Below are 16,444 nucleotides of genomic sequence, written 5' to 3' on the forward strand. Positions count from 1 at the left end.
GGTATATGGGACTAAGGGAAGTATTTACCGGGTTCAGCCCATATTCAATGCTGACATAATATCATCGGGAATGGATTATCATAATATTATCGGCCTTGACCGATAGTAAAAATTATAAATACACTGGGGAAATATAATTATATGTCTTTTGGTCATAGTGACACAATCTAAGGGCATTGTTTATCCCTTGAAAGTATTCGACGCAGTATCCCCCGGGGAAGCAGAGGAAAAGGAAGACCTCCACTCCGTTGGAAGGACCAAGTGGAGAAGGACTTGGCTCCGTTTGGAATATCCAATTGGCGCCACGTAGCGAAAAGAAGAAACGACTGGCACGCTGTTGTTAACTTGGCTATAATCGCGTAAGCGGTGTCAACGCCAATAAAGAAGAAACTGCCTTTTGAAACACACTGTACCTTACTTTGTACATAAATTGCCAAAAAAAAACGGGTTTAAAGACAAAATCTTAGAATCAGGTGCAGTGGGTAAGGTGTTAAATTGAAAATGAAAACTAAAAAGCTTCTCGCCTCATTTTCACTTAGTAACGCTACGTCAACTACAGGGGACCCAGCAAAAAGAAATAGCTAAAAGGGGAAGCAGGAGAACTGCTGTGAAAAGTTATTGTTTAGGGCAGCTTAACCGTTTTATGGAAGGGCCAACAAATGGTAGATGATACCGCGCCAGTGCTGCAGTGCTTAGACCGGTGTTCTTGTATGTGTATGTGTGTGTGCGTGTAGGGGAACGACTCGAACTAGCGCACGCTCGTTACTTTGTTGCTGCCTTAGTTATTGTTTTAGTGTTAATATTATGTATTATTACAGCTATTATTATTGCTGTTGTTGTTGTTTAATGATGTCAATGTGGGTCTTCGTACACACTGCGGCAATGTGACATACATACAGACAATGGGGACAACAGGAACTATTTGTATGGAAAACAAACACATTTTCTTTCACCTTAATTTTATTTAATGGAATACTGAGAAAATCTGCTGAATGCCAGCAATAACAGCAAAATTAATAACAATAACAAGTATATATTTGTGTGTGCGTGTGTGTGTGTGTGTAAAAAATAATGACAGCTTTAACGAAAACATGCAGATTATAGGCGCGTAGAGGCTGTGAGCTGGTGGAAACCGGCCAGCGGCAGCAGCAGGAACCGATTTACTAACAACAACAACAACAATTACAATAATTACGGCAACAAGCACGCTAGCAAGTAGAGCTAGCGGAAAATAGCGTAGGCAAATGTAGTTGTTGTAAATAACACATATACTATATAACATAAATATATATATATACTTATATATTGTATTTGTAACAAAATTAGAACTTTTGCTGTTGACAAATGTCCAATGACAACCCAGCGGCCCGTACATCCAACAATTAACAACAGCAATTCACAGTGTGGCGCAATGCGGCCGGCCGGCCAGCAAGGCTAAAATGCCAAAAATAGTTTCCAATGCCTGTACATCTTTACAATAACAGCAACAACAGAGAATCAGCATGCCTATAGCAACACGCACACGCAGGAGCAAGAAAGCCACAGCGGGTGTTGCAACAGCGCGCTGTAATTTCGGGTCCCCAAACAGCTGTTTTCATTAATTGCTGTCGGCTCGCTGTCTCTCTATACTCCGTGTGTCTCCGCTGCAGCTCATATTCCACTTCCACCATGTGCGTTGCTTTTCATGCGTTCGCGCTCACATGACCCTGTTTCCCTTTTTACCAACCAACAGCACTGCAGTTAGACCTTTAACCCTTTTCATTTCCTTGTAACATTTTACTGCCGGTTCTCAATGCACTTTTCTTTTGAACAACTTTTATGACCACCAGCGTGTGTAAGAACCAGTCGCATTTTTTTTCAGAGTCTACAACAGCGCAGCACCGTCGGCATTTCGCACTCTGGGATATCCGTTTTCATCTGTCCGACCAGCGCGGCGAATTGTGCAATCAAACAGCAGAGTGTCATTCATTTATACCCAGCTCATGTTTTTTCGGTAAATGAGATCAACGTGTTTTTTTTATTTTTCACTTTGCTACGCCACATGTATTTTTAGTGGAAAATTTTCCACCGTTCTGCTAAAGGAATGAATGTAATTGGGATCTGATATGAAATTTTCTTCCCAAGAAACGGCCTATTAATCGGAACCGCCGATATCGGACCACTATAGCATATAGATTAGGTTAGATGGCTGATCTAGAGAGATGGCACGTGGACCGATATACCATATATAGATCTTTGTGAAGCCATAGACAAATAGAACTCCTGTGTTCGAACTCACAAATTAACAAAACTCCTAATGTGAAATACAAATTTGTACAGGCGTATCCGCCAGTTCGGCGGGATGTGTAAAGGTATGCGCTTTCAAGGCTTTAGCCTTGGCCTCCTAAACGTGGAACCGTCTAGAAGTAAGTTTTGAAATGTTTCCACCTCGTCTGCTTTTATATAGCTTCCACAGGTGGCGTCTGGTAAGATTCCCAGCCTTATATCTTGGACGTCAGTAGGGCAATGGCCTATTAAAACCTTCACAACTAGGCAGGGGCTAGCTTTACCAAAGGAAAAGAGATCACCAGATTTATTGTGTTCAATCCTTTGCCAAGAGGATTTTGCGACACCGCATGTACCAATGATACAGCTATCTAGTAGTAGAACACAAGAGGATACGGGAGCACCGACCCTCTCCCATTCTACTGATAGCGGTTCTAGGGTGTCTTTTCTTGCTCATCAGCTTTACAATTGAGTGCAATTCCACTGTGGCCTGGCGCCAATACTAGTCTTATCACAATGAACGCGGGATCGCGAACGAAGTTAGGGCCTCTTTACCAATCCTGAACTTTTAAGAGTTATGAACTTTTAATGAGTTCAAGACTAGTATTGCTGCTCTGCTATCTGAGTGAATTTACTCTAGTGGATAATGCGTATTCTTAGAGACGCCCGAGATTTCCGCTATGGAGCACAGTATCGACGAAGACCCGCATGAATCCATTCGCCATCGAGTGTAATAATTAGAGCTTTAATCAACTACTTTATGGAAGATTTTGCGGAAGGATTTCGGTTTGCAGGCTAACAAAATGCAAATCGTGCAAGAATTGGAACCAAACGACTAGCCAGCGCGTCGCGAAAACGCAATGGACAACGATCCCGGTTTTTACAAGCAAAATTTTGTTCAATGATGAAGCACACTTTGGTTGAATGTGTACGTTAATAAATAAAATTGTCACATTTGTATTGGTGGTAATCCACAAGCCGTTATTGGAACGCCGTTACATCTTCAAAAAGTCACTGTTCGGTGTGCCTCCCTGCTTAGTCGAAGTGACCGAAACCTATACGGTCGACTTCCATTGACTCAGTCTTCACCTTTTTGGCTTCTTCCATCTTTTCGGCAGCAGCGCCAGCAAAAAATTTGCTGGGGTCCTTGATGAACACCTTGATGGTGGCAATTTCCTTGAAATCCACTTCGGTGGCAGCAGCAATAGCCAATAGATTCTTGAAACAATTGACAACATTGTGTGGTTGACAGTCATTTGTCCATATGTCATAATGTTGCAGTCAAAGGGAACTCTATAGAGCCATGATTAATGAGTTTTTCGTGCCTGAATTGGAGACTTTTGATTTGGATAAACTTTGGTTCTAAGAATACGGAATATCGTGCGAGTCTACATCGCTGGACTACTGAATTATTTCCATGCAGAAAAGCCCGAGACGACTAATGCCTGGGGAGAGAATGTTCGACGCGTTATTGCTGACTTACGGCCACATTTGCTGCAGAAAGTGGTCGAAAGTGGGGGCGCTCGGCTGAAATTTTTTAGAGCCATACACCGAATACATTTTTGAAACATAATGGGAACAATTTGTCTTTGAAATAAAGTTGAATTCTTGGCCATAACCTCAAATTATTTTCGAATCCGAAGAAAATTTTCAATTTTTGTTTTAAGTATCTGTTTCAGCCTCCCTAGTTGACATTTGAAAAGCGCATAAAACCATTTGAACAAATCGTTTAAAACTTTGGCGACACCACAGTGCAGCCATACAAATTCGTGTTGCATTTAAATTGGTTATTTGCAAGTACCATGTCACTACAAGCAAAACTGCATGCATAAATACTAACACTAACACACATACATGAGCGCATGTACATATGTATGTATGTATGTAGGCGCTGAGTGCGGCAAGTAACTGCATTTGCGACGAATATTCACAGGCAAGCGAACTTTCGAACAGACCGATTGCGGAACAGAGGTGCTGCTGGCACTTCAGATGCCTATAAACATACATATACCGTATGTATGTATGTGTGTCAGCTAACCGCTTGTATGCGCAATTTGCTGCAATTGTTGCAAAGCAAGCAACTGCTAAGCAAAAAATAAGGCAAATAGTAATACATGCAAACAAACATGAGTATGTAGATATGTTTATTTGTATGTGTGTGTGCGTAAGTGTTGTTGGTGCATGTGTATCGATTGCAGGTTACTGTGAAACTGAATGAATGTCAACTTTATAGGTGAGCAAATACGATTATACGATGTGATGCAGCTATGCTAATACAACAGCACACATACGTACATATGTATATATATATATACATACACGGGCGTACATATGTAAATAGCTGCGTGCAACTTTACCAGCAAGCCGACGTCAAACGACCGCACAACAATGCATGTGACAATAGACAACACAGCATTAACAACAGCAACAACAAACAAATGCAAAAAGCCAACAATAAACAACAACAAAGAACAACAACTAAAGTGGCTATAAGAATCGTGGCAGAAACACGGCAAAAAGCGCTGGAAATTCACGTAGAGACAATGTGTTGTTACTATTTCATATTTTTTCCGGCACTTTAATATTCTACTATTGTGACGTTGTTGCTTTTTTCGCATTGCAAGCGGATTTATTTGCATGTGCGGGTATGTACATATGTGTGTTGTGCTGTTTTTATTTATCGATGGCCTCGCGTCAGTTGGTCACACCACCGACGAGGGCACTGGTGTCTGATTGCTGTTTTGATTAACGTTGTTGTTGTATTTGTAATTTATTGCCACCTTAGTTCGCAATAACAACACGAAATAATGTAAAAACAATAACAAATGCAACGCAATTCGCACGTTTCTATGTATGTATGTATGTGAGACCATGCGTAGCTACCCTGTAGGAATGTCAAGCATTTGTGTTTCACATGAATTTTAAATCGCACGAAGAAGACGAAACACAATTGTCTTTTTAAAAGCATAAAAGGTTATAAAAATATCTGTATCTTGGTTTTGGCTTATGCGGTTATAGCCGTGTTAAAAACAGTGCGTCAGTCGTTTCTTCTTCGGACTGTTTGATGTCAATTTGGGCTAACAAGTGCAGCCATAGGTCATTCTCCACCTGATCTCTGAAAAGGAGTGGAGGTCTTCCTCTTCCTCTGCTCCCCCGGCGGGTACTGCGCCCGTTATTTTTAGAGCTAGAGTGTTTTCATCCATCTAGACAACATGACCTAGCCAGCGCAGTAGCTGTGTCTTGATCCCTTCAAGTATGTAAACGTCGGCGTATATCTCGTACAGCTCATTGTTCCTTCCACTTCGATATACGCCGTTACCAATACGCAAAGTACCATAAATCTTCCGCAAAACCTTTCTCTCGAACACTCCTAAGGCCGACTCATCAGATGATGTCATTGTCCATGCCTACGCACCATATAGCAGGACGAGAATAACGAGGAACTTGTAGAGTTTGGTCATTGTTCGTCGAGACGGCGATTACCATGTAATGACAGCAGGTATTTCGTCTTATTTCGCTCTGCGACTCCAGCAATAGAGCCTTTTTGTCTGAAACTTCGCTTGGTATCGAACGGCTCGGAGAGGTCCTTCCCGAAAATGGCGGAGCTTTTAGTGATGCTCAATGTCAGCTTACACGGCCGTATTCGCTTTGCGAGGATACCAAGTTCATACATAGCGGCACAAGGCTGGTATGTGTCAATCTTCCTTTCACGGTTCTTTTCCAAGATTTGACGCATGGTGAAAATCTGGTCGATAGTAGATTTTCCAGGTCTAGAGTAACACTGATAAGGTCCAATCAGTTTTTTGACGGTAGGCTTCAGTCACACGCACTACCCTCGATAATATTTTATATGCGATATTAAGGAGGCTAACTGAGAAGGTAATTGGCGCAGATTGTGGGGTCCGCCTGTTTGTGGATTGGACAGAACTTACTTTGGTTCAATCTTCGGTCATGCTTTCATCCGTCCATATTCTAAAAAAGCAGATGCAGTGCTTCGCCACCGTATTTGAATAGCTCTTATTGAAAATTAATTTATTAAACTAAAAATTTCGCTTAACACCTTTAAAATAGATTCACCACTATCGCGGTTTCCTACAGGGTCACATATATTCGCACACAGAACAAGACACTACGGACTAGTATAAAACTGTTTGGGAATAGTGGAGCACGGTCGTACAGCTGACGCAGTGGGTTGGCTGCAAGCTGCAGCGGAGGGGGCCACAATACTAAAACCGATGGGAACGCTATGCGGCAGCGAACGGCGCAACAACAAAATGTTTGTGCGTGTATGCATGGCAATGACGTCACAATTACTTCGCATTTGCCATATTACTAGACTACTCTACATATTTCGCTGGTGTTGGTGTTGTTATTGCATTTACTGGCGTATATTTGCTTGTCTGGCGAAATTTGCCGAACTCAACAGGCACACAAACGAGTGTTATGTATGTATGTATAGTGCGCCCAACCGGCAGGAGTTGTAGCAATAAAAGGTGGATATGAAATGAAATGGAAATGGAAATGAAATGAGAATACGCAAAAACCCATAAAACGAAATAAATAAGAAATCTAGGTAATAAAACCACCGGGAAAAAGCACACAAAAAAGCTTATTGCGCCGCATGGGCAACATGAGGCCACAGATTGGAGCAAGCGATAAAAAGAAAAACGCTTTAAACGCATAAAGTTGTGGGCAAGCAGACACAATAACAGGAACTTGACAGAACTAGCTGAGGGAGAAAATTAAAATAAATCAAAAGACCATAGCGAGAGCGCACCAAAAATGGCGAAATGAAATCGAAATCGAAATCCACTTCAGCGCGCTTACGAAAAAAAAACGCAATTGAAATAAAGTCAAATGCGATTTAAAGTAAAGTAAACTGGAAAGAGAATAACAAAAAAGTTGAGTGCCCGTGATTTATGCGTTTTCGCCATTTACGACGCTAATCCAACAGCGCTGAATGGGAGCATCAGAATGGGCAAAGAAAAAGCAATGCGAAAGCGTATGAATGAATGGTTGATGGCTAAACGCAGCAAACTATAAAAGAAGCTTGAAGAGACGGCTCTTTGGAAAGGGTGCCGTCTTCTACACACACGCATGTATGGGTGTGTATGTGCGGCTTGCTAGTTTGCTTAAAGACCAGCGCAACGCATATGGAAATTAAAGCTGTTATAGGTGCTTATGCATATAAATATTATGGTGTACATATAGAAAAAGAAACTAACGCAGAATAGCAAAACGCATACACAAACATAATGCAAAACAATATGAATAATGTAGAAAATGTAATAAAGTAACAGCGAGAAAAAAATAAAAAATACCGAAAAAGTAAAAAAATAGAAAAATAAAAATAACAATAGCAAAAAATACAAAAATAGCGAAAAAATAATAAAATAAATTTAGCGAAAATATAATGAAAGTGAAGTTGGTAGATAAAAATCTCTGTGACAGCGAAAAGGTATGTAACGAAAGGGACTGAGTCACACAGCAGACTTGGGATGGCAATAAATAGACGCAAACGCTGCAAAATGAAATCTAAAGACTTGTGGGAACTAATTAAATTGGCGTTAAATGGAGAAGAAGCATAGAAAGAAGACATAAGAAAAAGGAAACAAGAATACACTTCCACATATAAAGAAGTTTCCACGCAAGAACTTGATTTGGAGCGCTCAATTTGTATGGCAGCTATATGCAATAATAGTCCTATCTGGAGCATTTTTTGGGTTAAAGTAGCTCCCAATTGGACAATAATCTATGCAAGATTTCGTAAAGCTACCTTGTCAAATAAAAAAGTCTCTCATACAAGAACTTACTTTTGATCGTTCAGTTTGTATGGCAGCTATATGCTATAGTGGTTGGCGGTGGAAAATTTCTTCACATATTGTAGCTTTGTCTTGGACAATACTCTGTGCCAAATTCCGTGAAGTAATCTTACCAAATAAAAAAGTTTCTCATACAAGGACTTAGTTTAGATCGTTTAGTTTGTACTGCGTTTCACTTCATCCAAGCGACCGTATAGGTGCGTCGTAGTTTAGGACCGGGTCGTCAAAGTTTCTTTTGGTTAGATAAAACCTTTAGGAAGGGTTGGTAATTATTTCTTCCCACAGCAAAATTTCTAAATTATATGTAGTATATCAAAAGTTCAAGGAAGCCAGATTCTAAGGGTTCTAATTTCAAAAGTACAAAAAAGGATAATTCTAAAGAAAAATTCAAGGAAGACTATAAGCGCTCTAACCTCAAAATAAAATGTCAAGAATTCAGGAAAAGAAGACTAAATACACTACATCTCAAAATAAAATGTGAAAAGTTTAGGGAAGTAGGATTCTAATCGAAAAATAGAATGTCAAGGGTTCAGGAAAAAAAGATTCTAAGGATTCCAATCCCAAAATAAACTGTCAAAAGTTCAGGAAAAGAAGATTTTAATGATTCTAATTCCAAAATAGAATATCAAAAGTTCAGGGAAGTAAGATTCTAAGGACTCTAATAACAAAAGTTCAGAGAAGAAAGATTCTAAGGGAAAAGGGAGTTTCGAAGGATTCTTATAAACTGTCAAAAGTTCGGAAAAAGAAGATTTTAAGGATTATAAAAGGCACACAACATTTCATCATCTGAGAAGGAGTATAAATTCATTCGCTTTTCTAATATAAGTTCCAGCCAGTCTGTAAATTACTTGCAGCAACAAGACTTTTCGAAAAGAGTTTTAACTATCTTCAGCTGCTGCGGAGCAGAAAGCTTGATGTCTTAACTACACAGCTACCACAATTTTGCCTTCTCTAACCGATACGGTTGTTTATGGCTTTTGTACCGCCGCTTCGATCGCTATGAGATCACGTGTAATCTAAGCTATAAATAGTTTTTATTTTTTTGAGAATCCAATTAGAATAAAATGCTTATTATGGACTTAATCCAAAGGCAAACGAAAAAGCAAACAATAATAAACAATTCCGGAAGTTAGCGAAGAGGATACAAGTACGCGACACGTGTGCCGCGTCAGCCAAGAGCTCGCATGCATGAGCGCACGCCCCCGTCTTGGTGGCGAAATCGCCCCAAGCCAATTGGGGCGAGCAGTAACTGCGTAGCACTAAATGGTTTGTGCAATCCGGGAGTAAATGAACCAATCAAAATGTGGCGTAAGGCAATCGAGCTGACGAGTGCACAAGCGGCGCACAATAAAAGTGGCGAAGCGCTATGCTGCTTAGTCGTCGTACATTTGTGTGTTTATGTGTGGCTATTTATAAAGTTTTTGCAAAATAGAAATTTACATATTGTTTACAGTTTTCTTGTGTTAAGTGTCTGTCTAATTGTTGTTATTTAGCTGGCCCTCGCTATTTGCGAGCAAAATAAGACGTCGTTGGCATCGCGCCCCCCGCTATTTGTTTTTTTATTGTTGTAAGTGGAGCATTCCTGAAGGTGAGAAATTTGCAAGGTTCCATGTACAACGGCAGAATCTACCAGAAACAACAAACAAGCAACAACACGAGAAACAAGGAAATACCCTCAATGAGTGCGCAACAACAAACACACACACACATGCTCGTACCTGCTGACACTTAGTGCCGAAGAGATACATACCAACAAACAGGTCATGAAGTGGCTGTTGCTGTGTGGAAGGGTTGCTGGCGCTGGACGTGCCTGACAGGGGGACGGAGGAGAAGCAGCATCGAAACAGATGTTCAGCAGCAATTGAAAAAACATATACACAACCCACACACAGCTACATGTAGTACGACATATGTATGTGTATATGTATAGTAAATGGCTCTGCGCAAAATCGAAAATCAGCTGTTCAGTGCTGCCGTCGCACGCAGTCACAGCTGACGCAAAAGGCAGTCAGCAGTCTCCGTAGCCGAAGAGAGCGCCACATGCTGTTGTGACCTGACTTCTAATGCACACACACACACACACACAGACACACAGAGAGAAATGAGAAACAAAACAAATAAATAAATATACGCGTTCGGTACGATTGAAATACTTATAAGAAAAGTGTAGGTAACGACAACGGTTCAACCACCAGCCGCTTTTGGCAGCGGCGGAGGCGCACAACCTGAAAACAAACGTTTCTATGAGAACGTGCTGTGCATAACAAATCGAGAGTAAAAGGAGGCAAACACACTGAGGCCGAACTACAGCTGGAAGCACTCACACATACACACATATAAAGTAACAAGAGCAGCGCAGTTCACGCCGACACTGGCTGCGCAGTCAACGCCGACATACGAACGTCATTATCACCACGGCGAGGCAGCGAAGCGGAATGGAATAGTTTTGGACAAGTGACAAGAGAGCAGTCGAAGAGCTCGAACAGCTGTGGACTCTATTTGAGCACGCGGTTCGCTGCCAGTGACAGTGTATTTTGTTGCTATTTCAATAAAAAATACTATATTTTTTATCGAAGTTTTACTTATATCTTGAACAGGGTATATTAAATTTGTCAGGAAGTTTGTAACACTCAAAAGGAAGCGTCGAAGACCCTATAAAATATTTAGTATATAAAGGAACAGCATGACATTTTCTTCCTTAACTCTTGCCATTCTATTTTGAGATCAGAATCTCTAGAGTCCTTTTCGTCCGTCTGCATGTCCCTCAGTTTCTGAGGTATCGATCTGATATTTGGTCACGTCCCCCTCAAGAAGCTGCTCAATTATCAACAAAGTTAACAAATCGTTCCCATTTATTACGAAAATTCACGTTCTGTAAAGAATGTGTTTCGCGCGCTCCGCTCAACTTATGCTCAATGTTATCGGCCTACTGAACGTACTATTCACCCATCTTGAGATAATATTGGAACGAATAGAACGAATCTAGAACGCAGTTAAGAAAATATAGTAGCCGTAGCTGATTGTACACGAAAACCGTGGAGAGTCGATTCGGCGCCGTTCGCAACAACTCGGACGTATGGAACGACTTGTCTCATTTTACGTCGAGATCTTAATTATCTTAATTTATCGGCTTTTCAAAAGCTCCAAAAAGATTCGAAGTTTTCGAGCCAAATTTTGTTTAGCGATGAGGTCAATTTCCGGCTCAATTATTATGTAAACAATCAAAATTACCGGTTTGGAACAAAGATCTGGAGAGATTCGAAAGCTGTCATTTCATCCAGAAAAAACAACGTTTTCATTCGCCAGTTACCAGTCGAAATGCTTGAACGAGCCATCGAAAATTGGACTCAATGAATGGACTATCTGAGACGTAGCCGCGGTCAGCATTTGAAAGAGATAATCTTTAAAAATAAATGCCAAAGAATGATATTTCGAATGATAATAAACATTCCCCATTAAATTTAAAATTTCTGTGTTTTTTCTTTAAAAAAAATAGGGAACTTCGATTTGGATCAGCATTTAGAATCTTTTGTATTTGGGAAGGGGTTTATAGCTTCTTTTTTCTGGTTTTGTGTTAAATTTGATGCCTGGCACGTACTATCAGACCTAGCGAGTACTCCAGAACAGGCTGTAATAAGTTTATTGATCTATATCTTTGCTAATATTTAGGTATAATGCTGAAAGATCACTGGCGTTTGTTTCATATTTATGTGAATAGATTTGAAGCCGTCTAAAGATTCCCTACAATGGCCTAATTTCTCGAGAGAAGGATGGATCAAAAAATCAGAGGCTGAAAATAAATCAGTTTCACATAATTTCGCCCTTTAAACTCAACAGCAGTTCAGAATTTATCATCTGTAGGGTCATAATTATAGCTTTGGCACAAGATCAGACTAGCAGTCTTATAGGATTCAAGTAAGCTAGCGATTATATGTATTTTATTACATATGCGATCCAGGTTTCCCGTTAGTACGGTGCCACCTTAGCAGTATTCCCCGAAACTATTTGTTGAATGTTTTATACTGCTAAAACAACAACATCAACATAGTGCTACGAGAATTGCTACAACCAAGATGGTTTCGGTTTTTTACTTTACTGATGTACTCGTAAGCTATGTATGTACATACGCTCCAGAAAAGTACTTAGCTTATCGATTATTCAAGAACAAAATTTGAATATTTCTGACCTAGTAAATACGTTTTCCAATCAAAGCGAAATCCAGCACAAACGCACATCAAATCTCGGCCGGTTCACTTTAAGGGAGCTCGTTTTTATGACTTATCGTGATGTGTATCATACTTTTGCTCAAATTACGGTTAATGGGAATTATGGTGAGCGCCTCATAAGCAGACAAATAAATATGAAAATATATAAATTTTATGCGACTGTGTATTTGTATAACGGTAATATGTACAGTGAGCGCGAAAAAAACTCAACGATGTGGAAACAATCTGACATGCAAAGCGGCAATTAGGGCGTTGGGTCGGCCAGCGAGCAAACAGGTCGTCCAAACAGACCGCCAGTCAGTCAGGCAGTCACTCAGTCAGTTAAGTCAGTGAATGTGAACGCATATGCTCATGGACCATAGCGTACGCCAAGCCAAAAAAATTAATGTACATATAGTATAAAAAACAAATGAGGAATAATCATAAATAATAAAGCATTGTAAGGTCACTCATTTTTTATACAAATTTTCCAAGAGACAAAACAATTATGAGCAGACATAATGAAGCAGTGGCATTATTTACGAAGTCTATTTTCATAATTATATACGAATTTATTTGGAAGTCGAGTTATAAGTAAAGTGATTTTTGTTAGATCGCAAAGACGGCCAGATTTGGCTACACTAATTGCAGGCTAGGCTATTAGATCAATTACCGACAATTCAAAAATTCAACAGAAGGAAGTGGGTTGTTGTTGTGAGTGAGCTTTTTTCTAATGGAGAGAAAAGAGTCTAAGTAGATTTGGGCTGATTTATACGAAAAGGAAACTTGTAATTTTTAAAAGACCTTCACGGAACCAACCGTCAAAGCGAGAAGTGGAAAGAGCGGACCATTTTCAACAAAATATTTTAGACTTAGGTGTGCCTTTTTAGATGGTTTTCAAAGAGATAATATTTTTTTCGGAGTTGGTATTCTTAACAGCTGTTACTTGATTTATACCCAGTTCGTATTACCATTTCATAATGAACAGGAACAACGTTCGCAAATGTGAAATTTTTTTACCAAAATAATCATTCGGTTCGATGCGTCTAATATTCAGTTGTTGTTGTTGTATGGCAGAATTCTGTCGAGTTGGCCGGATAAAAATTCGGGTCCGTTCCGATTACGTAGACCCGACTATCGTGGGAACGGTCTAATATTCGGTCGACATAATCGCCCATCAGAGTCGGTAATACGAGCAACCTTGGATCGGTTGTGCACCACATTTACTTTAGTAGATTATATGCAAAGACACCGTACAGTGCGTAGACGTTATTGCTGCTGTGGAGCAGAGTATCGAAGAAGACACGGATTGGAGCTGTGCCCGTCCACCGAATGAATTTAAAGTGTGTCGCAGGCTCGATAAATGGACCCAATACGAGATGGCCACTGATCTGGATTATCACAAGAAATACATCACAGGTTTAAATTTTATCAAAATTGAAGATGGCCATAGTGTTTCAGACAATGTGGAACGCTATATGATCAATTACTTTTTCTAGCCTGAATTGGAGGATGTCGATGTGAACGACCTTTGGGTCCAAGAAGGTATTGAAGGTAACTTTTGGTGAACGCGATATATCAGGTAGCGGCCTCTAAGACCGTGAGATTTAAAACTGCTGGACTATTTTTGGTGGTGTTAAGTGAACCGAGACGATTGAGGACTTGTTCGGCAAGCTTTTACTAACATACGATCCCAACTGCTTCCGAAAAGAAGGAAGAAGCCAAAAAGGAGGAGTCTGAGGAAGACGACGAAATGGGTTTCGGTCTCTTCGACTTAACAGCTCAACACTAAAGTTGGTCGAAAATTGGGGCTTTCGGCTAGCCTTTATTCGAGCCACACGCGACGGTCAAATGTCTGAAGTCATGCTTAAAACGGAATGCTACAAACCAGCTAACTAAAAAGACACCCTTTATAAAGTTATATGCACTGGTTAGCAGCTTGTCTGCCTATATCTTATATATAGACAGTATTGTTGGGGGTGTTTAGCAAAACTGCGTGCGAACTTAACAACAACAAAAAAATTGCAAAAAATATCGAAATATCGATTGCACTACAAATTGAAGAGACTTAAGCAGGGAGGCGAAGACCTATAAGTTTGGTGTAGTTTCACACCTTACCCATGCAATTTAGCGTTACCATTAGCTAAGACGAGAGTGTACGAAATAAGAACAACACAAATACAAATTAGGCTGAAAAAATGTATGGAACGAGGTAGACAGGTGTTATTTTTAGAAGGGATTAGAGCCAAGTAATTTGTGCAACTTTGTAGCGACACAGCCATTTAAGTCGAATTTTGGTCAAGGGTAAAACAAAAATCTACATAGAAGTAAAATGTTTTCAATTTATTTAACCCACAAGTTGGCAACGCGCGCTTGCAATTTACCTACAAAAACAGGTGACGGTCTCCTCCACATCCAGTGGCAGTGATAGCTGTGTTGCGGTAGCACCACCGCGCTGTTGTGGCACAGCGCGTCCAGGAACATGTTGGCGCGACGACGACGTCGACGTGGACGCATGCAGGAACGAGGCACCCGGAAATGTTGCGGTCGACGCATTCGCGCTTGCCGCACCGGTAGAGGATGGTGTCTGCGGCACCGAATCCGCCGCATCCGAGGCCAACGGCACGGCGGAGTAGCGTACGAGTATGGCACGACTGACACGATTGCCGCCCGTCAAATTCGAAATGGCCCAATTCATTGTGGTGCTAGCTGGAAAGCAAGGATGCGCGAGGTTTGCTTATGCACCGAGTGCGTATGAAATACACCGCACGGATTCACTACTGACAATGCAAATATAGTGTTGGCGGCTAGAGTGGCTGCCACGGGCAGAAGCAGTAGCAACAAACCGCACGAAATTGCCAAATGCGACTGAAGCCTAAAAATCGCTAGCGCGCACACAAAACCAGCTGGCTGGTCGTGTGGAAAGTGCAAAAACCAGAGGTGGCACGACACTTGAAGCGCCGATGGTGGCGAAAATGACGCCTGACAGAAATACATATGCGAACAACAAAGTTATTGGAGAAAAATAAAGCAAAAACCGGAAGGAAAATGCGGCTGAAGGCACAGTGATATTTTGATGTAAATCAATGCAACTTTTTTTTGGAAAACAAATATACTGTGGTAGCAGGAAATAAATGCAAAAATATGTTTCGGAAAGTAATGTAATGTTAACGGAAATTAACATTAAATAATAGTTGAGAATTGAATGCCAAATTTAGTGAATATAGCTTGTGAATTAAAAAGGTTTTCATACCAGAACTTGATTTTCGACGTTAAGTTTGTATGACAGCTATAGGCTATAGTGGTCCGATCTTAATAATTTCTTCGCAGATGGTACCGTTATTTTGGATAATATTTCGTACCAAATTTCATGGAGATACATATCTTATCAAACAAAAAAGTGTCTCATAGAACAACTTGATTTTCGACGTTCAGTTTGTATTATGTATGCTATATGCTTTGGTGGCCCGATCTGAATAATTTCTTCGGAGATTATATCGTTTTCTTGGATAATATGCCATGCCGAATTTAGTGAAGATATCTTATCAAACAAAAAAGTTTTTCATAGAACAACTTGATTTTCGACGTTAAGTTTGTATGACAGCTATAAGCTATAGTGGTAGTATTATATTCCAAATTTCGTGAAGATACCTCCTCAAATATAAAAATTTTCCATACAAAGCTTGACTATGAACGTTCAGTTTGTATGACAGCTATGTATGTATATGCTATAGTGGTTCGAGATCGACGATTCCGACAAATGAGCGGTTTTTTATGGAGAAAAAGACGTGTGTCAAATTTCAGAGCGATATCTCAAAAACAGAGGGATTAGTTCGCGATACATACATACATACATATGTATATGCAGTTAGACAGACGGGCCATGTGTCATGGTGTAGATATAAAAAATTGTAAATTTATTCTGTTAATAGAAAAAAAATTAAATTGAATTTTTTAGATTTTATATTAATTTAATTTTAATTTTTTGATTATATTTTTTTATATTATGTTTTTATTTTTTTTATTTTATTTTTTTTTTTTTAATTTTTATATTAATTTTTTAATTTATTTTATTTTTTTATTTTACTTTTTTTATTTTTTTATTTAATTTTTATATAAAATTTTTAATTTATTTTTTTTATATTATATTCT

At 39.8% G+C, this 16,444-nt stretch overlaps 1 protein-coding gene across 1 annotated transcript in view; it reads right to left on the reverse strand.

Annotated features, from left to right (window-relative positions):
• The window catches only part of LOC126761788 (MOB kinase activator-like 2), a 113,571-nt gene extending 98,197 nt beyond the window's left edge, over positions 1-15,374 (reverse strand). Inside the window, exon 1 of the mRNA XM_050478178.1 lies at positions 14,677-15,374. Within this exon, the coding sequence (XP_050334135.1) occupies positions 14,677-14,990 (314 nt within the window). The 5' untranslated portion in view covers positions 14,991-15,374. The remainder of the gene's footprint in view (positions 1-14,676) is intronic.
• Positions 15,375-16,444: the final 1,070 nt, after the last annotated feature.

The sequence above is a fragment of the Bactrocera neohumeralis genome, chromosome 6, assembly GCF_024586455.1.
Source record: "Bactrocera neohumeralis isolate Rockhampton chromosome 6, APGP_CSIRO_Bneo_wtdbg2-racon-allhic-juicebox.fasta_v2, whole genome shotgun sequence".
NCBI classification, from domain to species: Eukaryota; Metazoa; Arthropoda; class Insecta; order Diptera; family Tephritidae; genus Bactrocera; species Bactrocera neohumeralis.